The sequence below is a fragment of the Cheilinus undulatus genome, linkage group 23 (genome assembly GCF_018320785.1).
Source record: "Cheilinus undulatus linkage group 23, ASM1832078v1, whole genome shotgun sequence".
NCBI lineage: Eukaryota > Metazoa > Chordata > Actinopteri > Labriformes > Labridae > Cheilinus > Cheilinus undulatus.
The window spans coordinates 4,543,530-4,567,601 of NC_054887.1; the positions used below are offsets into that span (position 1 = coordinate 4,543,530).

A 24,072-nucleotide genomic window follows, 5' to 3' on the forward strand; every position below is an offset into this window, starting at 1 on the left:
GTGACCACGAAATACTAAATTGTGGCCACAAAATATTAATTCGTGGCCACGAAATACTAAATGGTGGCCACAAAATATTAATTCGTGGCCACGAAATACCAAATTGTGGCCACAAAATACTAATTTGTGGCCACGAAATACTAAATCATGGCCACAAAATACAAATTTGTGGCCACGAAACACTAAATCATGGCCACAAAATAAGTATTATGAGCTTAGTATTTTGTGCACACATTAAATGTACCTTGTGGCCACAAATTAGTATTTTGTGGCCATGAATTAGTATTTCTTGTGCACGTTATAGCTATATTGTGGCCATAATTTAAATTTTTTTGACCATGTCATGTCTGGGGCTCGGTACTTTTCAGCCAGTGACCCCCAAAATAAAGCTGCTGAGACCGGGGACCCCTCCTGTTCCTGAAGGTGGTTGAACACAGCCATGCACAAAGAAGTACAGTCATGAGCAGACAAGGCTGCCCATGAGGGGGGATAAAGGGAACGCTTTCTGGGGCCCAGCCAAATGGGGGGCAACTATGTCCCCCCACTTGTATCCAGGGGCATACAGACATTGCAGCGGTAGGCAAAGACACCGCAGGCGGATCCTCATCTGTAGAGTCCCCACCCACCACCGCCAAGCCAGCATACCTACACCACCCTGCCACTGAGGAGAAGTATCAACCAAAGAGGTGAAAGGCAGATATTGTCCTCAAAGCAAAACGCACATTAACACACCTTCACAGATGATCATGATGTTGCATGAAAATGATCAGATGCAGCAACAAATCACAAAAAAATTTTGATCATATCTATTGATCTTTCCCAAGACGAACTTGTTCTTGAAGTAGCTCCATGTAGCCTAGCCACTGAGAGCTCCATAACAGCAACATCAAGGTAAATATTTAGCCAGTGAGATTTTGAGAGAGAATGGTGGTTTCCACCGTGTGGCCAGCATTTTTGGTGCTGCTGTTAGGCCAGCAAGTAATAAACGGTTTTTAGAGAGAGGTATATTTAACATTGACAAGTCATTCAGGAGCAAGACAGTGGGGGTACATGGCACTACATAATCCAAGATTTCTGTAAGCAAAGAGCTGACCAATTTCCAAAAGTGAGAAACATCTTTGCATGTCCAAAACATATGTATGAAAGATCCAACAGGTCCATCAGAACACAAGGTACATTTTGGTGATGATGTAAGTTTCATTAATTATGAAATTATGAAATCATTATGAAATAAATGACAATTTATTTTATTTATTTATCTTATTTTATTTTTTAAATTTGAGTCGTGATTTCTCTTAAGGAGGGGAGGCACAGCGGCGCAGGGGTTAGCGCTGTTGCCTCACAGCATGGGTGTGGGTTCTCTCCGGGTACTCCGGCTTCCTCCCACCACCAAAAACATGCTCATTAGGTTAACTGGTAACTCTAAATTGGCCATAGGTGAGAATGTGAGTGTGCCTGGTTGTTTGTCTCTATGTGTCAGCCCTGCAGTTGACCAGTCCAGGATGGACCCTCTTAAGGAGGAGGTGGTAGGTCCTGATGCCTGACCGGTTGAGAACCACTGGTATAGGGGGTTTACAGTTGCAAAAAAAAAAAAAAAAAAAAAAGTGGCAAAAATGGTTAATAGGGTGAAAAGAGGTTAGGAAATAAGCAAAATGGGTCAAAGTGGCAAAAATGTGATTAATGAATAGTGAAATGAGATTTAAACTGGCAAAAGTGAACATAATAAGTGGTGAAAAATGGTGGCAAAAATGGTTAACAGAGGCTGAAAGATAGGCTGAAAGCAGCAAAAATTGGTGAAAAAGGGCAAAACAGGCAGAAAAAGAGAGGCAAGGGGATTTTATAGTGGCAAAAGCGTGCTGAAAAAAGTGATGGAAGGGGTTTAAGAAGTGGAAAAATGGCTGAAAAGTGTCAATATGGGGCAGAAAAAGGGATGAAAATGGATTGAAATGCGGCCTAATCACCTGAAACCGTGAAGAGGCAAAAATGGGCAGGAAAAAAGTGATGGAAAAAGTGAGGAGGCTAGCAGTAATACTACTGATCCATACACATTCATTCATAATGTCAGTAAATCATGACTGGGCCAATTCTCTGGGTTTATCAGGGCCCATTCTCTGGGTTTATCAGGGGCCATTCTCTGGGTTTATCAGGGCCCATTCTCTGAGTTTATCAGGGGCCATTCTCTGAGTTTATCAGGGGCCATTATCTGGGTTTATCAGGGGCCCATTCTCTGAGTTTATCAGGGGCCATTCTCTGAGTTTATCAGGGGCCATTATCTGGGTTTATCAGGGGCCCATTCTCTGAGTTTATCAGGGGCCATTCTCTGGGTTTATCAGGGCCCATTCTCTGGGTTTATCAGGGGCCATTCTCTGGGTTTATCAGGGGCCATTCTCTTGGTTTATCAGGGGCCCATTCTCTGGGTTTATCAGGGGCCATTCTCTGGGTTTATCAGGGGCCCATTCTCTGAGTTTATCAGGGGCCATTATCTGGGTTTATCAGGGCCCATTCTCTGAGTTTATCAGGGGCCATTATCTGGGTTTATCAGGGGCCCATTCTCTGAGTTTATCAGGGGCCATTATCTGGGTTTATCAGGGCCCATTCTCTGAGTTTATCAGGGGCCATTCTCTGGGTTTATCAGGGCCCATTCTCTGAGTTTATCAGGGGCCATTATCTGGGTTTATCAGGGGCCCCTGGGCCCAGGGTTTTCTTCACACTAATTATAAAATGTTGTAATCTCTTAGAATGCAGCTTAGCTGAAACAAACCTCACTTAAAATAATAAACTGTAATTTTACCTAAAAGGAATTAAAATAAGCTTTGAAAAGCTCCAAACCTTTATCCAAAATTCTGAATTTTTAAACTGTTAAAAATTATTTTTCCCCAAGTATAAGGATGCCACCTCAAAAAGTTGAAATGTTCAAGAGTATCTGTGTTTTTTAAGTCAGTAAATTAAGCTTGAAATAAACAGTTAGGGAGGGTTTTTATCAGTGTATCTGGTAGACTATGGGACTAGGTGATAAAATTAGTTAGGAATCCTAACGTTAGAGAATTTCCTTGTAAAACATTATCACATTTCTCTGGACAGTTGAGTAAATCCTCTGTAACTGCTGGTTATGGGACTCTTTCTGGCAACATGTGGGAAAATTCAGCCTGTGAGTAAATGCCAGAGGACAACCCTATGACCGAGAATCTTCTCCTGATTGGCTCACTAAATAAACACAAACTTGGACCACAGCCCATTTCATATAACCGTTATGTTTTAATAAATAAACCAGAGGAAATGGGAAACCATAAGCTGACAGACCTTTTCTGACTTTTCTTCTTAATGGAGGCGATGAGGAAAGAGAAACCTAAACACTGCTGCTATACTCTCAAACTCAGGAGGAATTAGTGAGAAAAAATATCTATTTAAAGCTACAAACCTGTGGACAGTGGAGCAGATGACGTCTGGCCTGGTCATTCTCTCAGCGGCCGCCATGTCTGTACACCTGAAACAAAAGAACCAAAACTATTTTAAAAATGTATTTTTGTTTTCATGTCTTTGCACTGAGACGTTTGTAGCTAAGTTATTCGCTTCCTGGCATTTTCAGTGACACTTAAGCAGCCAGGCAGACCCGAAGAAAACATGACAGCAAAGGGACCCGGGGCAACTCCCTCAAGCAGTTCATCACACAAACCAACATTTCATCGGTCAGCAGGGAGCTCTTCCACGATTGAATCCTTGTTTCTTTTCTGTTGGTGGTGGCTTACATGCTTCTCATTCTGCTGCCTTCTCCTCACAGGGGGGCCAACCTTTGTCCCTCACAAATGCTCTCTTCCTCTTGACTCTCATACTTTCACATCTCTAAGGCCGGCGTTTCAAAGTTCATTGGCCTCTGAGATAGCGCTTGGTCATTTCCCAGCTTTGTTGTCATCTTTTGTTTAGCTGACATGTCGTCAACATGACAGTGTGCATGAGCCTAAACCCTAAAAAGACGCTGCTGATGAGCTGGGAAACATTTAGAATCAAAGTTTATGGCTGATAAGGATGAGCGTGCTGAGGCATTTTCTTTACACGTATGCTAATTAAAAAAGAAAACATAAACCTGAATAGGACTTATTTTTGCCATTTTAAGCAAGAAAAATCTCTGATCTAAAGTCTGTAAGTCAACAGGGAATATAAGTCCAATTCAAATCCCACTTAACACATACAATTTTATGTTACAAAGATTAAAAATTCCAACTTTTTCTTACCCCCATGTGCCACATAGTTTCGCTGCGTTCCCATGTGATACAGGACCATAATGCCACCAGTGCTGCTTTAACAGAATCCATGGGTGAAAGCTCCAAACCTCGTTGGTGTGCAATAATTCCAGACTGAAGAAGCATCTATTGTTTATCTAACTAGTCTTAAGCCTTGAAGTGAGCCATCTTTAGTTTGATTAAAAGAGAAGTGTCACTACTGTACTCCTCTCCCTTCCCTGACTCTTCTCTGTCCTCTACTTTCATTCACTCTCTCTCCCCATGCACCCCGGATGTGACTTCCTCTCTCTCTCTCCATTAGCTACTTCTCTCCCACACCAGTGACATTATTAGGAGGCTGTAAAGGACAAATAAAAGACTCTTAATAAGAACTGAAACTGATTTATTTTTGCTGAGCGCTGCAGGGATATTACTAACATGTGGGGAAAATGTAAGTATGTGACAGTATTGCCCTCCAAATCTAAGATTCAGTGGAATTCAAATCACAACTGTAGCTGAGCTATTCCTAGCTACCATTACACCACCAAGACAAAAGAACACTCCAAGAAACTCTGAGAAATGGTTATTGTGAAGTAGAAGTCAGGGGATGGATACAAAAAGTATTCCAAGGCACTGAACATCCCTCGTAGTTCAGTTAAATCCATCATCAAGAAATAGAAGGAATATGGCGCATGTGTAAATCTGCTGAGATCACGCAGCCCTGGAGGGCTTGTGAAGGTAAAACAGGGGTCATCAAGTACTTTTGCACAAGGGCCAGATGTAGTCTTGACAAAGATTCTTGGGGATGGACTTTCCTATATACAGAAATAAAAAAATCAATATTCTGGCCTAATAAATATATATTTGTGTCGTATTTGGATTTCCTTTCAAATCCCAGAGAATGGACTGCAACCATTTTTGCAACTCAACCACTTTTCACCCATTTCGCCACTCATTAACCTCTTTTAGCCACTTTTCTCCCAATTCTTGCCCCTGTGTGCCACTTTTTAACACCTTTTCACTACTTTGCCAGGCTATTTTTTTCTATAATTTTGTCACTTTTAACTCATTTTTACCCTTTTTCCCCCTCTCACCCAATTTCTCCCATTCTTTAATCCCTTTTAACCAATTTTCTCCATGTTTTATCTCCTTTGTGCCACTACTTTTGCCACTTTTTATCTATTTTTGCACTTTTTAACCTCTTTTCATTTCTGTTTTTGCACCGTTTGCCCATTTAACCCATTTTGATACTTGTTGCCCCTTTTCCCCTCTTTTACCAATTTTTTGCCACATCTTAACCTATTTTTACCAGTTAATCTGGCCATTGCAACATTTAATATATATTTAATATATATTTTAATATTTACTAATAATAGCTGACGAGTGAATTTTAGTAAAAACTGATCAAATGTTAAGTTGTTCTAAAACTATGTCAGTATGAATGGTTTTAGGGGTTGATTTAACAGCTACAGCCAAAGATACCCATAAAACCACATCTTCTTTTCCTCCTTTTCTGAATTTAATGATCTTCTGGGGGCCAGAATTGAAGCTTTGGGGGTCCTGATACGGCCCACGGGCCACCAGTTGATGATCAGTGAGGTAGAGCGTAACATGAATGCAGCAAAATATAAGAAAATCCTGAGGTACAGTCTATTTCAGTCTGCAGGAGAACCACAGCATGAGAGATTTATTTTCCAGCAGGACAATGAGCCGAAGCAGACAGAGAAAGCTACACAGAAATGGTTTTAATGACAACGAGGTGAACGTTCTGGACCCAAGACCCAAGACCTAAACCCATTAGAGGATTTGTGGCTGGATTTGAAAAGGCCTGATCCTCGTGCAACCTGACAGAGCTTGAGCAGTTTTGCAGAGAGAAACGGAATTAATCCTCTTTGCAAAACTGAAGAATCATCGCATAGGGGCACTTTAAAGAGGAATAAATATAAGTTTGTATTTTTAGAGGCCACTTAAGAGGGCTCTTTGTCAAATTTTGTCCACTGAGAGAGTACAAAGCCCATTTTTTTTCCACTTATAAGGCAATAAGACAAATTTTGTTTACATAGACAGCACTTGAATGGGCACTTTGACAAGTTTTGTATATTAAGAGGACACTTAAGAGGGCACTTTGGATTTTTTTTGTCCACTTAGAACGGGGGTGTCAAACTCAATCACAGCAGGGGCCGAAATCTGAATTTAGGTCTAACCTGAGGGGCTAACAGGGTCAAGACTTAACTGAAAACTGTCAACTGTGTTTTCACAGGTAATGAATTGTAGGGGAAGTTAAACAGTGATGGTAAAGGATGTTAAGATTTCTAAAAATAAATAAAAACAAGTCAAAATGATTAAATATCACAGCGTCAGTGTTACTGTGTGTCCAGGTCAAATAAATGCAAAATAATTAAATAAATGAGTTAAAAGGCTCAAAATCTGAGATAAAAGTCAACATTGTAAGTCCTAAAGGTCAAAATACAAAATTAAAAGTCAAAATAAGGTTTTTAAAAGGGCAAATATATGAGATAGAGAGTTCAAATGTGAGTTTAAAGGTCAAAATAGAAGATAAAATTCAAAATTGTGACTCTAAAGGTCAAAATATGAGATAAACTCTCATTAAGGAGTTGAAAAAGTGAAAATATGGGATTAAAAGTCAAAGTTGGGAGTTTAAAAAGTCAAGATATGATTTAAAAATGAAAAATTGTGAATCTAAAAGGTCACAATGTGAGAGAAAAGGTCAAAATTATAAATTTAAAAGGTTAACATATGAAATAAAAATTCAAAATGCTATGTTTAAGTCATAATTTTGAGATGCAAAATAAAAATGTGAAATGAAAACACAAATTAATTTCTTTCCCTCATTCCTGATTTTTTATCTAGTTATTTCTACTCTCTTCTTTTTCAGATTTGTATAACTTTTTAAAAATACTTCAAGGTTAAATTTACATTTTTATACTTGAGGAAATCAGTGGACCTCATTCAGTTCTAATTTAGTTATGATATATCTTGTCGGCCTGTTTAAACTGCACCATGGGCCGCATTTGGCCCCTGGGCCTTGAGTTTGACACCCGTGACTTAGAGAGTACTACACCAATTTTGTCCACTTAGAAGGCAGTAAAGACGGCATTTAACTGTGTTTATCTATGATACAGAAATAAAAGAGGGCACCTTTGCTTTGAATTTCAAACATTAGGGCTCCAAGGGGAGTGATCACCCTCCTGACCTTCTCTGAGTCCACCAGTATTGCTTATAATAGCTCACATCTTTACTGTTTGACTAATGTAGGCTAATGAAACAGCAACAAAAGTTTAGAGCAATGCCTTAACATATACAATCAGCAGAAAAGCCAAAAGAAGAACCAGTCTCTCTGTATAATATTGTCTAAGACTCACCAGGATGTTAGTGTTGACAGAGCTCCTGGATCCTTTTTTGAATGTCAGGCAGTGAAGTGTTTATTTAAAGCTCTTTTGGCGGGGCAGATTTTAAACTATGTAGATATCCTCCTGCAGCCAATGACTGGCTTTACCCAACAGGTGGTGGTGCAGTGACAGGTGAGAGCTGAGCAGCTGTCTCTCAAAGGCAACTGTCCCCATGTGCTGAAGAAAGGCGCCTGTAGTTCCACCCCCGTCCTGCTGGTGGCAGCAGTGCGCCAGCGGGCTCTTGTTGAGGGCAGCGACGTTCGTTCGTGACACAGGAATCCACAGTAAACACAGATTGCCTGCCACACTGAGAGCAAACAAGTTATCGACTATATGAGCAGGAAGGTAAGACGGCGCTGTGGTTTTATGAATTTCTGTTGTATTTACGTGGATATTTCAGTCTAATGGACACGGAAGTGAAGGTGTAGATAAAGGCTCTGACACCGAGGAGCGTTATGAGCCGTGTCACTCAGAGAAGGGCAGAAACTGTGGAGTAGAAGAGGCGAATATCTCAACAAAACACTCACTATTCTCCTAACAAAAGACTGCGTATCTATGGTAGTGATTTGTATTGGTAATAAAACACGAGTCGGCCATCTACTATCAAGCTAAATAATCAATATTGACGCATTAAGAGCAGTGTAAACACGAGAAACAGAGCAGATCACGTCTGTGCTTCAGTCTACAGAATTATTGATAGTTTCCCATGACCCGGTTATCATGCTTACGTTTTCCTTTCATTGTGTTGTTCTGTTTGTAGTTTACAGTGCAACAGTCCCACCTGTCTGTTTCTGTATCTGCAGGGCTCAGAAAATAGGCAGGTGGAAGCAGCACCTGTTTTAACGCAGTGCTGAGCAAAAATATGACGAAATATCGCGAGAAAAATAACAGTATGCAACTAATGTGTCTAATTAAGTTGCTATAATGTTCTTTTTGTATAAAATTCATATTTTTTCAATATAGTTGATCACTAAATGATGTTTTTGAAAGGAAATTTACCACTGTAACATTTGAAAACTATCTAACAGTTCAGAAGTTCTTTAGGCTGTCCTCTAATGCATTGCTCTCATTGCAGTTTATTTTGAACTACATTAAAAAGAGCAAGCAAGCAAACAGGTACATAAACAATGTTGCTTGACTGGAAACTAGGATGCCCTGGATGGAGAGGCAGTCATGTGAGGCATATGAGAAAGTGGTAATGAAATAACCTGACAAGGAAGTGAAAGTGATGCTGCTGATGTTCATATCAGTATTTTAGTAGACTGGTTCCCAATTAAAGTGCAAACATAAACATGGAAGCCTCTATTTTAAATTAAATCATGTACACTGTTACAGTCTGCCCTGTCTTACTTTAAAAACATCGACTACAGGACTTTATCATAATAAAAAAACATAACCCTTCCATGCTCAGAAGCTAAAATCTGGCCCTTACAAATGGGAGAAATTTGCCAGAACTCAAGATTCAATGAGCTAGTGAAAACAGATGTTATTAAATTAACAAGAGAAGTATTTTAATGCGAAATGCAAACCTAAATTAGCCTTTATTCTTTAGGGCAGTTTCACTCATTGTGTGGCTCTTTCATGTCTTAACATTATTCCCCCAGACAACCTCAAAAAAGGCAAACTCTTACCTCAGAAATTATCCAATGCCAGTCATATTAATGAGTTTGTTTCCTACACCTGTGCAGTTGTCTTTATATGTCAACTTTATGGTTTTTGTCTGTGTATTTCCGTTGTCCTTATTTGCAATTTTTTTTACCTTTTTTTCCATTTTTTGAAACTGTAACTCGGTTTTTACAGCTACAAGCCCATTTTTGCCACTTTTTGCCCGTTTTTGCCACTTTTATCCCATTTTTGTCCCTTTTCACTAGTTTTTTCCTCTTTTATCCTGTTTTTTGCTATTTACAATTTTTTACCTTTTTTTTGCCACTTTCCACACATTTAAGCAGCCTTTTGCCATTGAATGCCACTTTTTTATTCGCATTTTTGCAACTCTCTGACCATTTTCTGCACCTGTAACTAATTTTTTTGTCATTTCTCCCCATTTTTGCGACTTTCTGCCCTTTTTGACACTTTTTCTCCCCATTTTGCCATTTCATTTGCCCCTTTTCACCCATTTTTGCCACCTTTAACTTATTTTTTTTACTTCTTTAACCTGTTTTAACCACTTTTCACCACTTAGATTATGGCTCTTGCAAGGGTATTTTTCAACAGTGTGGCTCTTTGGTTGAGCAGGGTTGAGTAACACTGCTTTAGGGCCTCTGTATTTGAAAAGCTAAGCCCCCTCAGACCCACTTAGAAAACTTAAACATCAAATATGATTGTTATCATTGAAAATATCCCAACATAATAAGCCTACACACACTTGTTTTTGCATAAAAGTCTACATCAGCTAGCCATTATTATAAGGGTTTATTAGGCCCACTCTAAAACATAATTAGGAGCTCTTCGTTTTTGAGAAAAAAAATCTGAATTTTTACTTTAAAAGTCCTCAGTTTACATGAACCAAAACTTAGGATTTTTTTGATTGGAAAGTCAAAAATAGCTGACTGTGTAGAAGAGAGTCACACCAGATGAAGCTGTCTGAGAGCCCAATCAAATGATACTTTTTACTGTGACTGATCAGTGAGGAAATACTTGTGATTTTAGCCCAGAATCATCCTGTTACCATAAACATCAGGATTTAGAAAGGACATGTCTGTAAACTGGGCTTATCCAACCACTGGTTCCAGTCTGGTTTGTCATAATGTTTTAACTTAAAATATCATAAATATTTGGCTTTAAACTTTATTTTTAAATTTCAGAAAATTAGATTTTATTCTTTAGATGTTTGACTCTATCAAACTCTGAAATTCTGAGTTTGGTTTCCTGTAAATAGAAAACTTTATAATCTAAAAAATGATTTCTTTTTCGAAAAAATTAAGGGATCTCTTTTTATTTTTGATGATCAAAAATGGCTTGGAAAGATGGTGAAAAGCGGTTAAAAAGTGGCAAAATTGAGTTATAGAGAGTAAAATATGCAAAAGTGGCAAAAAAGTGGCTAAATTAGGCATCCGAAGTACTAAAGAGGGGTTAAAAGTAGCAAAAATGGGTTAAAATCTGCTGTAATTGGTAAGAAGAAGAGAAAATTGGTTAAAAGTTGAACAAATGGGTGGAGTCAGTGATTTAAAGGTGTCTTTAAAGTGGCATGAATAAGTACATCAGAACCTAATGATAGCTTGATCCACTTTTCAGCACCAAAATGAAGTAACTGTTAGCATCAATGATCCAGCACACATGCACTGATATCAATAAATCATAACTGGGGAGGGTCCATTCTCTGGGTTTTTTAAGGGGGCCATATCTTTATAGATTGTTGTGCACTTATTTTGTAAAGCTGTGTGAAAATAAAAACTTTCTGCTGCTTATGACATCACTGGTCTCCTTTACATTTTTATCATAGTGATTAACTTTGCCTGTTTGCCCTCCAACAAAAACGCTCATATGTTTAAAAGGAAGACATACGACAGCCCTGTGGGGAACACAGATTTTAAATTGAGTGAGAAAAAGGCATAAAGTTGTTCCTTAAACTTGCATCCTTAGTTTCTACTCTGTTAAAGTTTACAACATGGCTACAGCTGACCAGGCTGTCGGGGGAGGTGTAACAGTTCCAGTCACACACTGGGCCCATTGATACCTGTAGGGGCCAGACAACACCCAACATTCAGACCGAATGTCTCTATTTATACTCCTTTTTTTACCCAAAGGGGATGGATACTTTGAGCAAGAAGCTGCCTGTAGCAGTACAGGTATCATCCAGGACTGGTTTCAGGGACAGGTAATGTGATAATCAGCATGTGATCACGGGGGTGTCAGTATTATCAATACTTTTAAATACCATCGGTTTTAAAATACACTTATTTCAATGGTGAATGGTATCTCAAACTACCAAAGCTTTAAGGAGGCATAAATCTTCAGTTATATTTTTAAGCAAAAGTTGCCACAAGTGTAAGAAAATGTCTAAATTTCACAGCACCATTCCCTCACTTCCCATCTATGTTGAATCAACACATTTACTGAAGTTGGCCTGCTTTTTTTGCTATTAAAAACATGATTTTACCGAATATTGGGTGGTTAGGACTGTATTTACTAGAATCATTCTGTGATTTTTGGGTCATGACAGCCTGAGTGACACTAAAAGATGGTTTCTTCCAGGTCTAAGGTGTGTGGTGGTGGTAAATGTATTTTAATGCACTCTTTCTTAAACATAAATAGTATAGTTTTAGAAATATATTCCTTTTTAGTTAGCTGCAGCATCAACCAGCATTTAAACATTAAATAACTCATTTTAATCCCTTTTTTTCCAGGTTTCTTTGTTTCTGCCATGGTTATGTGCTTGTCCCATCTGGCGTAACAGGAGACCTTAGCTGAACCCCTCCCTGTCCTGTTGCTGTTCCCCTCGAAGACCTCCAAACCACCTTCTTCCTCGTCCTCCACCTCCTCCTCCTCCTCCTCCTCCCTCCAGCCACCCCTGTGATGCCTCCCTCATGCTGTGGCTACCTGTCACAGTACACCCATCATCACCTGGTTGCCTTCCTCCTCACCTTCTTTAGGTAATCTAGCACCTAACCTGCCTCAGAGATCTCCCCAAAGACCTCCTGAATTACTTTGATCTGAGTTTTCTGTTGTGTTTTTACACTTTTTAAAAGATTATTCCTAAGAAGCTTTATGGAATAATGACCAGGGAAAGTCCCAGGGAAGATTAGAAAACAGAGTATTCAAACATATTTGGCAGCAGATATGAAACAAAAACCTCCTTACAGACTATTTATAGCCTACTGAGTCACAAGAACACGCCTTGAGTAAAAATTAGCTTGCACAAAAGTGAAACCTAGCCAGTTCATAAATGCTCTTAGTCAGAGTTGTTGAAAAGGCCTGGGAAAAGGACTTTAGAGCAGGGTGAAGTGAGGTAAAGATAGCTTAAACCAGTGGTTCTCAACCCTTTCAGCCTGGGACCCCAAAGTAAAGGTGCCAGAGACTGATCCCCACTGTACCTGAAGGTGGTTGAACACAGCCATGCCCTTAAAGAATAGTCATACGGCGACAAGGCTGACCATAAGGAGGGATAAAGAGGGAGGTTTCTTGGACCCAGCCAAACTGGGGGCCAGCAAAACCATGGTCCATTGTGAAGTTAAGCTGTGAAAATTATATTATATATTTGACCTAAATAATAACCACTCTTATCGAAGAAACAATGTCTCTTTCTATTCATTTGTGTAATAAATAGCCTTCTTAAAATTGAAAAACTTTTGTTAAAAACATGTTTAAGATGGGTGAAAAATTGCTTAAATAAGTGAATAATTGCAAAACAATGGTGGAAAATGTGTTGAAATTGGATTTTTAAAGAAGATAAATGGGTTACAAGTGGCAAAAATGAGATAGAAGTGGCAAAAAAATAACCAAAAATTGATTAAATTGGCATAATGGGCACAAAAAGTGGTAAAAGTGATTTAAAAAGTGGCTGAAATGGCTCTAAAGTGCAAAATTGAGGAAAATTAGGTTGACTGGGATGAAAAATTGATATAAAGTGGCAAAAATGGGATAACTGTGGTTAAAATGGGCAAAAAGGGGTGTAAAAGTGGTTGAAAGGGTTAATAATGAGGTAACATTAGGCAGAAAGTGGCAAGAATCGGATTAGAGGTGAAAAAAACAGGCAGAAGAATGTGGTTGAAAGGGTATAAAATTGACACAAATGGGTTTTAAGTTGCAAAAATGTGCTAAAATTGGCAAATTTGGTGTTAAAAAGTGTTGAAAAAGGTTAAAATTTGGAAAAATTTGTGTAAAGTGGCAACAGTGTAATTTAGAAAATATTATTCGTTTTTTGTCAGGCATCTGGTGACCCCCTCTCAAGTGTCTCGTGACCCCCAATGGGGTCCCGACCCCAAGGTTGAGAAACCCTGGCTTAAACAATAAGAAGTGATGACAGGGTCTTAGAAGGCGAAACGAACTGTAAAATTTATTCTAGCGATAGAACTCCACAGAAGTGTGAAGGAAAGCAGGAGTATAAAACATTTTATCACCACCTGCTGAATCCCAGGCTGTGCGTTTATTCCGGTCAGATCTGTTAATCTTTAATTACAGTAGATTTGTTGTCACACGTCTGCGGCCTCACTGTGACCCTCTTATCAAGAGCACAGCAAAGGGCCGTCTGCAGGAGGAAGTGTGCACACTGCACACGGCTGCTCAGCAAAAAAAAAAGCAGGTTTTGCATTTGTGAATTCTTTCATTGTAATTTAACATTCAGCCTGTCTCACATGGACTTTAAGATCACTACCAAGAAGTTCTAACTGTCCAGGATTTTCCTTAATTGTGTTTTTGTCATGCTGACAATAAGAACTTAAATGGGCCATATCAGACACAGAACTCGAGATATTTTTAAGTATGATGAACAGCAGTAGCATTTCCTTCATCTCAAAGAAGCTTGTTCATTCTGATTTTTGTTTCTCCAGTTATGTTTTGCTGCATGCATCCAGGAAAACCTTCAGCAATGTGAAAGTGAGCATCACAGCCCAGTGGACGCCGTCCCTCCAGAATGGCACCGCACCCTCTTACTCCCCTGGAGAGGTACAAGCACCATCATCAGGACAGATCAGAATTAGGAGTCTTTTTCATTCCATAGAAACTTCATTTCAGTTTCTGTTACTGACATAAAGCAGGTTCAGTGAACTTCTCTCAGTATTTTTCTACATCTCCACCTCCACATTCAAAGAAAAAGGAACAACATGACAGGAAACAGCACGGCTTGCAGCTGCACTTTCTGAAACATCACTGTCGTTTCCAGCAGAGTCATGATTGCCAAAGAGTGTCTAGATGCAAAACACATGGAAGCATGCTTGGCTTCATGTAGCATCAGGCTGCAGTGTAACAAAACTGAAAAAGGGATGGGGGTCTGAATCCTTTCTGGAACATACTGCATGTTAAGGCAACAAATGGTCAATCCAGTGTTGCAGCACCTTTATATGTCTTGCCTCTTGAAAACTAAAACAATGCTTGAGACATACCAGGTTTTAGAGGGTTGTGACACTGCATATTTACATGTAAACCATTCTTTTAGAGTTCAGAGTGCTAACCTGTGGTTCTTCTGTTTTGTCTCAGACATGGGAGGACAATCGTCTGTTTGCAGATGAAAATCAGGCCACTCTGTTCTTGGGAGCTCTGGACTCCATCTTCCTCTTCTCATATGCAGTGGTAAGTAGTAAAATAAAATGTAGGTTTACAATCTTCAGAGTGTCATGGCAGAAATTGCAGCAGCTGATGGCCACATTCACTCACATTAAGCTGAGTAGAAACTTGATGTTTCTTCACAGATGTGGATTAAAACCTCTAAATTAACAGCTGCATTAAGATTTTAAAAGAAAGAGAGTTGTAGAACTCCTGTTCCCAGTATGTTCTACATATTTTTGTGTTGTGTGGTCATAGGGTCTGTACCTGAGTGGTGTGATTGGGGACAGAGTGAACCTACGCTATGTGCTCTGTGTCGGCCTGTGTGGCTCTGCTGCTGTGGTGAGTACAAACACTTTGTCCTTTTCGGGATTCTTCACTATCTATTATAAATCAATCATGGTCAAAATAATTTGGCTTAATTGACGTAAAAACCTCTTCATTGTCAAAATGAAAACAGATTTCTATAAATTAATGTTAGCTAACTAAAAAACATCATGTGAATTAAGTGACTGCATAAATATTCTCCCCTTCAAGTCAGTATTTAGTAGATTCACCTTTGTGTGGGTAGTTCTCAGTCAGGCTCAGAAATCTGGACTCTGCAATTTTATTCCATTCTTCTTTGCTAAAATGCTCAAGCGCGGGGGGGGGGTGTCAAAGGGACAGCAGCCAAAACGAAGCGTTTCAGACGGAGGTGAAAGTAAGGGTTTTTCAGGACGCCAGTGTGAGAGACATGAGGAGTTTTTTGAGCTTGTAAACCATGTGAAGCTACTATGTGGGTATCAGAGAGATGGTGTAAAGCTTTGAAAAAAGGCATGATAGCCCCACTTTAAGAAAACATAAGCACTAACTAAAGGTGTCCACTGGGGGGCAGTAAATGCCAATAGACCTCATACAGTGATCATAATATAGAGTCTCAGCTCCTGAAGCTTGGAACTCCTTCACAGTAGTTGTAGGTGCCTTGTGAGCGCAGCTTGGCTTGGCACGGCTAAAGCCATAGTGGAAAAGCCCCATTCAATTCAATCAAGACTGAATCTGAGTTTTCTTCAACAGTGGCTTTGTCTTTGCCACTCTCCCATAAAGCTCTGACTGGTGAAGAACCCGGCCAACAGTTGTTGTCTGCAGAGTCTCTCCCATCTCAGCTGCTGAAGCTTGGAACTCCTTCAGAGTAGTCATAGGTGTCTTGGAGGCCTCTCTCGCTAGTCTCCTTCTTGCACGCTCACTCAGTTTGTGAGGACGGTCTGATCTAGGCAGATTTACACACATGCCATATTCCTTCCATGACTTGATGATGGATTTAACTGAACTCTGGGGGATGTTCATGACCTTGGTATTGTTTTGTATCCATTCCCTGATTTATACTTTTCAATAACCTTTTCCCTGAGTTGCTTGGAATGTTCCTTTGTCTTCATGGTGTAATGGTAGCCAGGAATACTGATTAACCAGTGGCTGGACCTTCCAGACAGGGTCCACACTGTCTCACAACAATCACTGAGACTCATTTTATTTATGCAATCACTTATCTTACATTACATGGTTTTATTTTATTGACATTACTTTGTAGAAATCTGTTTTCTCTTTAATATTAAAGAAGTTTTTTGTGTTTATTTTGGCCATAAAAGCCAAATTCTTTTGACCATGATTGATTTATAAAATCAATAAAAGGGTAAAACCTCCTAGAGGGTGAATATTTTTTGTAGGCACTGTATACTTGTTACTATATACTGTATACTTGATACTGCATTTGTATAAAATCCTTGATTACAGCAGTATGTCTGTGATTGCAGGAGTTTGTGTTTGGCACTCTCACTGAATGGCTCAAAATCTACAACGTCTACCTGTACTGTGGCCTTTGGGTGCTGAACGGCCTCCTGCAGTCAGCTGTCTGGCCCTGTGTGGTAGCTGTCATGGGGAACTGGTTCGGGAAGACCGGGTAGGTGTCATTTTTCTGTTTACAAAACGTACATTTGCACAACACTACTCCTCTTTTACTCTAGATGTGTTTGGATCAAAAGTGCAACGCAGCCTAGGAATATTTAGCCAAGTTGTCGCCTGTCAAGTTTAGAAAGGGAAACTCTCAGACTCTACTCTCACAATAGCAACCATTCATCATTGCTACAGACAAACACAGAGGCCATTTAGAACCAGTTTTACTCAGTGACTGGACTTCTTTAAAGTCACTGAGCTGTCTGAAAAGTATTTGTAGTGTTGTGTTTGAGCGATATCTGGCATCTGCAGAAAAAAATATTCTATTTTTCTATCTTTTTATAACTGAACTCAATGTTTTTATTACACTTCTTTTTTCTTTTTTTTTTTTTTTAGTCGTGGCTTTGTTTTTGGCCTGTGGAGTGCCTGTGCATCTGTAGGCAACATCCTGGGGGCGTTCCTGGCTTCAAGTGTACTCAAGTATGGATATGAGGTATGAAACACATACATTTATGTACTTAGCATAAGATTTTATACTCTTAAAAGCTAATATGATTTGTGTCGCTGTGTGCAGTATGCCTTCCTGGTGACCTCAGTGGTGCAGTTTGCTGGCGGGGTGGTGGTGTTCTTTGGCCTCCTTACATCCCCAAAAGAAGTCGGTAAGGATTGTTTACACCACGTTCTAAATGGTTATGCAAATTGGATTCAGTGTCATAAACAATCAATTTTTTGTTTTTCAGTGAAATCAAATAGGGCAATGCCTTGGACATGGTATGAAAACATTAGATATTTCAGGAAAACTTAAGCGTGATCATCGTACTGTGAAGAAATTTGAGGCTGATTCAGAGGATAGACAGGTTCATGCAGATAAAGGCATAATGAGGAAGGTTTCTGCCAGACAAATACATCTGAGTAAGAGAGCAGCTGCTAAAATTTCATTACAAAGCAGCAAACTGGTATTTGAAGCTGCTGGTTCCTCTGGAGTCCCACCAACCTCAAGGTGTAGGATCCTCCAGAGGCTTGCAGTCATGCATAAACCTACTATTCAGCCCCCCCTAACCAATGCTCACAAGCAGAAACGGTTGCAGTGGGCCCAGAAATACATGAAGACTCATTTTCAAACAGTCTTGTTGACTGATGAGAGCCGTGCGACCCTGGATGGTCCAGATGGAGGAGTAGTGGATGGTTGGTGGATGGCCACCATGTCCCAACAAGGCTGTGACATCAGCAAGGAGGGGGCGGAGTCATGTTATGTGACAGAATCATGGGGAGAGAGAGCTGGCAGGCCCCTTTAGGGTCCCTGAAGTTATAAAAATGAGTATATAGAGTTTCTGACAGACTACTTCCTTCCATGGTACAAAAAGAAGAACCATGTCTTCCATAGCAAAATGATCTTCATGCGTGACAATGCACCAACTCATGCTGCAAAGAATACCTCTGTGTCATTGGCTGTTATGGGCTTAAAAGGAGAGAAACTCATGGTGTGCTCCAGAGGCTTGCAGCTGTGCATAAACCTACAACTAGTGCCACGTTAGAAGAAAACATTTGGTGGAAAGCTCAAATAAATTAGGCTTGCTGTAAACCGGTTAAAATTCAACAGTCTTAAAAGAGCATCATGGAGAGGCCAGGTCTTCATGCAGTCCAAATGAGCAAAGTGAAAGACTGCAGAGAGCTGCATTTAAGAAAATTGTAAAGGAATTTGGAGATTTCCTTCTTAATGTCTTTTAAGAGTCTAAGTGTCAGACTAAATCTCTGCATACAGGCCACAGACCAGTACTGGATTATGTTGTTTGGTCTTTTTAAAACATTGCGTTAAAAACAAACACAATTCAGTAGTGCAAATTATCAAATTCCTTCTGTAAGTAAATTTTACACAACATCCTAACTTTTCAGGAAATGGGTTTAAAGTCCTAATGACCCTCATGTTGCTGCTTTTTTCCAACTAGACCTCATAAAGTCTGTGTAAACTTGAAGTTGACCTTATTCCCATGAGGCCATTTTCAACCTGTGTCACACACAACAGTTTAGTGTCTGATTTCCTTAATTGTAATTGAATTAGGCTCCATAACTCAAATTTACATTTGTCTGTGTCTGTGTCAGGTTTAAGTATGGAGTCAGAGACAGGGCTCAGACCTGTGGAGACAGACACAGACAGCCACAGGCCTCTAATGAGCGACGAGGAGGAGGACGAGGTGGAGGTGGAGGTGTACGGCAGACGATTTAACTCAGTAACGCACCCAGATGAACCTCTGGACGAGCCGCCTCAGGCCATCGGGTTCTTCCAGGCATTCTGTCTTCCTGGAGTTCTTCCTGTGAGTCCAGCAGTCAAAGAAACATTTTTATAAAAGGTTTCAAACAGAAACTATCAAAGGAAATGTTAGACATAAAACATTATTAACTCCCTGTTTGTATTGCAGTACTCCCTGGCGTATGCGTGTCTGAAACTGGTCAACTACTCCTTCTTCTTCTGGCTTCCTTTCTACCTGAGCAACAACTACCACTGGAAGGAGGCCGAGGCTGACCGTCTGTCTGTGTGGTATGATGTTGGAGGAATCATTGGTAGGTCTGAATCTAATGAGTAACATCCTAATTGTCGAAATTAGATTTTCACAAAGTAACTAAAATCATGATGAAACACTTAATAGTGACTATAATAGCAGATAGTTTATATCAGTGGTTCTAAAAGTGGGTCGTGGGCCCCCTGGGGGGCCCGGGATCATGACAGTGGGGTGGGGCAAGGCTAAGTAACACCATCTGATGAAGAGGAGCAATTCGTTGAAGTCACCACAGATTCAACAATGTTACTGAACTCCTTCAGATCCAAGATCTTTCCTGAAGGAGTTCAGTATCCACTGTGAGGCTTGAGAGCCTTGGCTACACTCTTTTGCTACATCCTACCAGTGTGATGTTTTTCTGCTGTTGCCTCAATTAAGACAAAAACAAATCAAAGCTGGACATTGAAAATGAGCAGAGATAGGCTGTCTCACAGCTAGACCTAGGACTATAAAAGTCCTATTAAATATGTAAACCCATGAAGAGATGGGATGTAAATGCACCTTACTGACTGTGTCTTTATTTCTGTGTTTCTCTGTCTCAGGTGGGACAGTTCAGGGTTTGATTTCTGACTTCATGGGAAAGAGAGCTCCAGTGTTAGTTGTCAGTCTGTTGCTGGCAATGGGAGCCTTGGTGGGATACAGCCGTGAGTTTGTTGCTGAAATTAAAACCTCCATATACTCCCCCTTTTAATTCCTGCCTCCCTAAAGAGTAACTCATTGCTTTACATTAACAGACCCTGCTGTGAGCACAGCATCATAGTTCTACTTCCTGTCTCTGTGTTCTTCTCAGGCTCGCCTAATGACCAAGCCATTAACGCCGTGCTGCTGGCCACTACTGGATTCTTCATCGGCGGTCCTTCTAATATGATCAGCTCAGCCATCTCAGCCGACCTGGGGAGGCAGGAGGCTCTGAGGGGGAGTCAGGAGGCGCTCGCTACTGTCACTGGCATCGTGGATGGAACAGGAAGTATAGGAGCTGCTGGAGGACAGGTACGTAGAAATACAGCTTAGGTCACTGCTCTACACTGAAAGCAGAACATTTGAGATCAGGTTTTTGCACTGAGGAGTCTGTTGGTGTAAAGAACAGCATTTTTTTTTACATATTTTAAAGTTATATATGTAATTAGTTGAGTTTTATCACATAATATTGTTATGAATTGTATTTTACTAGATTTGGTTATATTTTACATTTTACTTTAATTCTGAGGGCACTGCAGCTCTTCAACTAAAATCATTAAAATGTACATTATTGAAGCATATCTGGATTTATTTATGATTAGTCATAATCACTTTCAAAGTATCAAAGAGCAGTTTAATCTAGCTCTTCATAAAGTAGCTAAACACCTAAAGTTTTATTTTTAACTCTGCTTTTTCCTCTAGTATCTGGTGTCCCTCCTAGAGAGCAAGCTGGGCTGGATGTGCGTCTTCTACTTCTTTGTTGTCATGGTAAGACGACCTCCTAAATTCACAGCTGACCTTTTAAACTCCATTTTCACTTGTTGCAAAAGAAAATGTAGAACAAGCGTTAACTCATGCTTGCTCACTAACTCGCATGCAAAATCCTTACAGAATTTTAAGAAAATCAAACACTAATATTTTTAAACATATCAGCTTTAATTGTAGCTGAAAGTAAGCATAATTCATGTAAATAATCAGTAGGTGGTGCTAATTCTTCAATGCATTTATAGCAATTTGAAGAAGAGGCCCTGAGCCAAACATTCCTGTCAAACCTGAAACTTAAGTATGGTGTAAAATAGATATGATTATTAATAAGAATATAAATCTTTAGTAAAATAAGATTCTCCTTCTCCTCCTCTTCTTAGATGGTTGTTTTTATAGCTGTGGCATTTAGTGTTCCTTCACTTTAAACTTTAAAGCAGTAGTTGAGCTTCAGGACCCACCACCTCTTAGATGAGTGGTCACAACCCAAATATGTCGGTGCAAGTTCTCATTTATCCAGGGAAACTGGACTTAATCAAGGTTCTTTAGAAACTCAGTCAAGTCCAGTTGCCCTCTTTAATTTCAAGTGAAAACAGATGTAATGTAAAATAAATGACCGCAGAAATATTCACCCCCTTTAAAGTGACTGATCTAATTCAACAGAGGTCCAGACAATTAGTGCTGGTAGTCTCACAGTTAGTGACATTGGGATCACCTGAGTGCAGTGAATGTGTCTCAGTGGATGTAGTATAAAGACACCTGTGTCTGGAAGGTCCAGTGGCTGGTTAATCAGTATTCCTGGCTACCATTACACCATGGAGAAAAAAGAACACTCCAGAGTATTAGTCAGGGGATGGATACACAAAATTTGAAAAGCACTGAACATCCCCCAGAGTATAGTTAGATCATCAAGGAATGGAAGGAATCTGGAACATGTGTAAATCTGCCTAGATCAGACCGTCCTCACAAACTGAGTGAGCGTGCAAGAGGGAGTCTAGTAAGAGAGGCCACAGAGACACCTATGACTACTCTGAAGGAGTTCCAAGCTTCAGCAGCTGAGATGGGAGAGACTCTGCAGACAACAACTGTTGGCCAGGTTCTTCACCAGTCAAAGCTTTATGGGAGAGTGGCAAAGAGAAAGACACTGTTGGTGAAAACTCAGATTAAATCTGGACTAGAGTTCAACAGGAAGCTATCGTTGGCACATCACCACAAACACATCATCCCCACTGTGAAGCACGGTGGTGGCAGCATCATGCTGTGGGGATGCTTCTCGGCAGCTGGCACTGGAAGGCTTGTAAAGGTAGAGGGTAAAATGAGCACAGCAAAATTAGGAAAATCCTGGAGGACAATCTTATCCAGTCTGCTAGAGAAAGGGGGTGAATTTGTATACAGTCACTTATTTTAAATTACATATTTTTATTTAATTGACATTACTTTTTAGAAATCTGTTTTCACTTTGACATTGAAGATATGTGTTTTTTATTTTTTTTATAAAAAAGCTAAATTATATTGACCATGATTGATTTATAAAAAAGTCTTCTTTTATTCCATCAGCTTAACTTTGTTCTTGTGTTCTTACTTCACAGACAGGTGGCAGCGTCATGTTCATCAGTCCTCTGCTCTTCAAAGAGCTCAGAGCCATGTGGAGGGACAGACATAATCTACGCCGCGAGCTGTGAAAACACCAGCATCCGTCGTGTAATATTTCTACTGTTTTAAGTACCAGTAACAGGGCAGCTCAGAGATGACTCCTCTTGGGTGAGTGTAGGGAGGTGGTAAGATTTGGTGGATGATGTTTCTTCTTGCTTTACTGGTTAAGGGTTGGAGAGTCACCTGAAAGGACTCCCACAAACACAGAGAGTCTCATCCACCAAGTCTGACATGTACACTTTATTAGTGCCTGACTTAAACAGGCGTATAAAGGGACCTGGCTGTCAACCAGTCTGTGACTTCAGGCCTTTTAAGGCCTTCACAGAATGTGCTACTGTAAATATTTTAAGATTTTAAAGGGTTTAAAAGCTTTTTAAAGTGTTGATGCTTTTCGGAGGCTGGGATGTCCTAAAAAAAAAGTGACTAACTATCTTCATGTAGAAAGTCATTGTCAGCCATTTAAGCATTTGTAAATATGTGTAATATGGTCGAGGTAATGTTGCACTGTAGAATAATAGTAATTTATGTTGATCAGGCAGAGTTTGAGGATTTTAATTAACCACTGAAATCTTTTAACAACCACTTAATTTCTCGCATGTACATGTTTACATCTATACTGTAAGGAACTTTATTATTGTACTTTATTTTTGTTTTTCACTAAAATGAACTTAAATGCCCTCCATTCCCCTTTCACTTCCTGTTCACAGGAATGTTTACACCTCCAGTTTTACTGTCTTAACTTTAAAGATCCCTCACACTGACAGAAAGACAATCTCTCGTTGTCTTCATAAACCTTTAGTTAACATTTTAACATGCCTAAAACGCACTAAAGCAGTGGTTCTCAACTGGTGGGTCGGGACCCAAAAGTGGGTCACGTAGCAGTTTTCAGTGGGTCATGACCAGGTGTAAAAAAGAAAAAAAAGTGGCAAAAGCCCTTAAGTATTGGGAATGCATCAATACCTTTAATTTTTCCCTATTTTACTGTGAAATTGGGCAAATTTAAGTGTTTGATCATTATTTCAACTCATCTGTTTCCTCTTCCTGCAATAAATTGCTACTCTCCCCATGATAATGAAGTAATTTCATAAGTTATCTGGAAAACTGGCAAAAATGAACATAATGATGGGGAAAGAGGGTAAATAATTGTCATTTTGTCCCTTTTCTTTTTTACACCAGGTGTTTTGGTCCAATCATCCTCCAAACTGCGACATTCAATTAACTAAACATGTGTTACTTAAATTTTTAAACTAAATTTAAACTTGGGTCGTGATCAGTGTTAATATCATCGACTAAAACTATGACTAAATATGTTCGTTGACAGCTTTTTTTCCATGACAAAATTTAGACTAAGACTAAAAAATACAGATCTGTGATGACTAAAACTGATAAAAAATAAGTTTAGTTTTTGTCAAGATGACTAAAACTAGACAAAAATGTAATTTTGTTTTCATCAGACATTCAAAATCTGATATTTCTCCACTGGTGGCAGCTATATCTCTTTTGTCTCTTAGCTGTGGAAAGCAGAGACCCCAGGTTTGGCAGGGTGCAAAGAACACACTACCATGACTTAGTATAAGATTTAGGCAAGAAAATAAATGCTTGGACTAAAACTAAAGACTAAAATGTGAGGACTTTTTATGGACTAAAACTAGACTAAAATTAAAAGACATT

The 24,072-nt window shown here is 39.6% G+C and overlaps 2 protein-coding genes across 5 annotated transcripts in view; one reads left to right on the forward strand and one right to left on the reverse strand.

Moving 5' to 3' along the window:
• The window catches only part of LOC121505442 (DENN domain-containing protein 2A-like), a 28,737-nt gene extending 21,069 nt beyond the window's left edge, over positions 1–7,668 (reverse strand). The window contains exons 1-2 of one of the 3 annotated variants that reach the window (XM_041780791.1): positions 4,230–4,374; positions 3,419–3,484 (exon numbers count right to left, since the gene is read on the reverse strand). In XM_041780791.1, the coding sequence (XP_041636725.1) occupies positions 3,419–3,474 (56 nt within the window). In that variant the 5' untranslated portion in view covers positions 3,475–3,484; positions 4,230–4,374. Of the gene's footprint in view, positions 1–3,418; positions 3,485–4,229; positions 4,480–7,600 lie in introns of those variants that run through there. The other 2 variants (XM_041780789.1, XM_041780790.1) reach the window with 2 other exon arrangements.
• A 202-nt stretch (positions 7,669–7,870) lies between these two features.
• On the forward strand, positions 7,871–24,043 carry slc37a3 (solute carrier family 37 member 3). Of its 2 annotated transcripts, XM_041781172.1 has the most exons (15): positions 7,886–7,972; positions 11,374–11,444; positions 11,974–12,219; positions 14,116–14,230; positions 14,762–14,854; positions 15,086–15,169; positions 16,615–16,760; positions 17,150–17,246; positions 17,328–17,412; positions 18,854–19,065; positions 19,171–19,312; positions 19,851–19,952; positions 20,099–20,298; positions 20,689–20,754; positions 22,338–24,043. In XM_041781172.1, exons 3-15 carry the CDS (start codon positions 12,143–12,145, stop codon positions 22,428–22,430), a joined length of 1,512 nt encoding a protein of 503 aa, XP_041637106.1. In that variant the 5' UTR covers positions 7,886–7,972; positions 11,374–11,444; positions 11,974–12,142; the 3' UTR covers positions 22,431–24,043. The 2 variants fall into 2 exon arrangements, with proteins under 2 accessions (XP_041637107.1, XP_041637106.1); XM_041781173.1 differs by lacking the exon at positions 11,374–11,444 and having other exon boundaries at positions 7,871–7,972.
• The last annotated feature ends 29 nt before the right edge of the window (positions 24,044–24,072 follow it).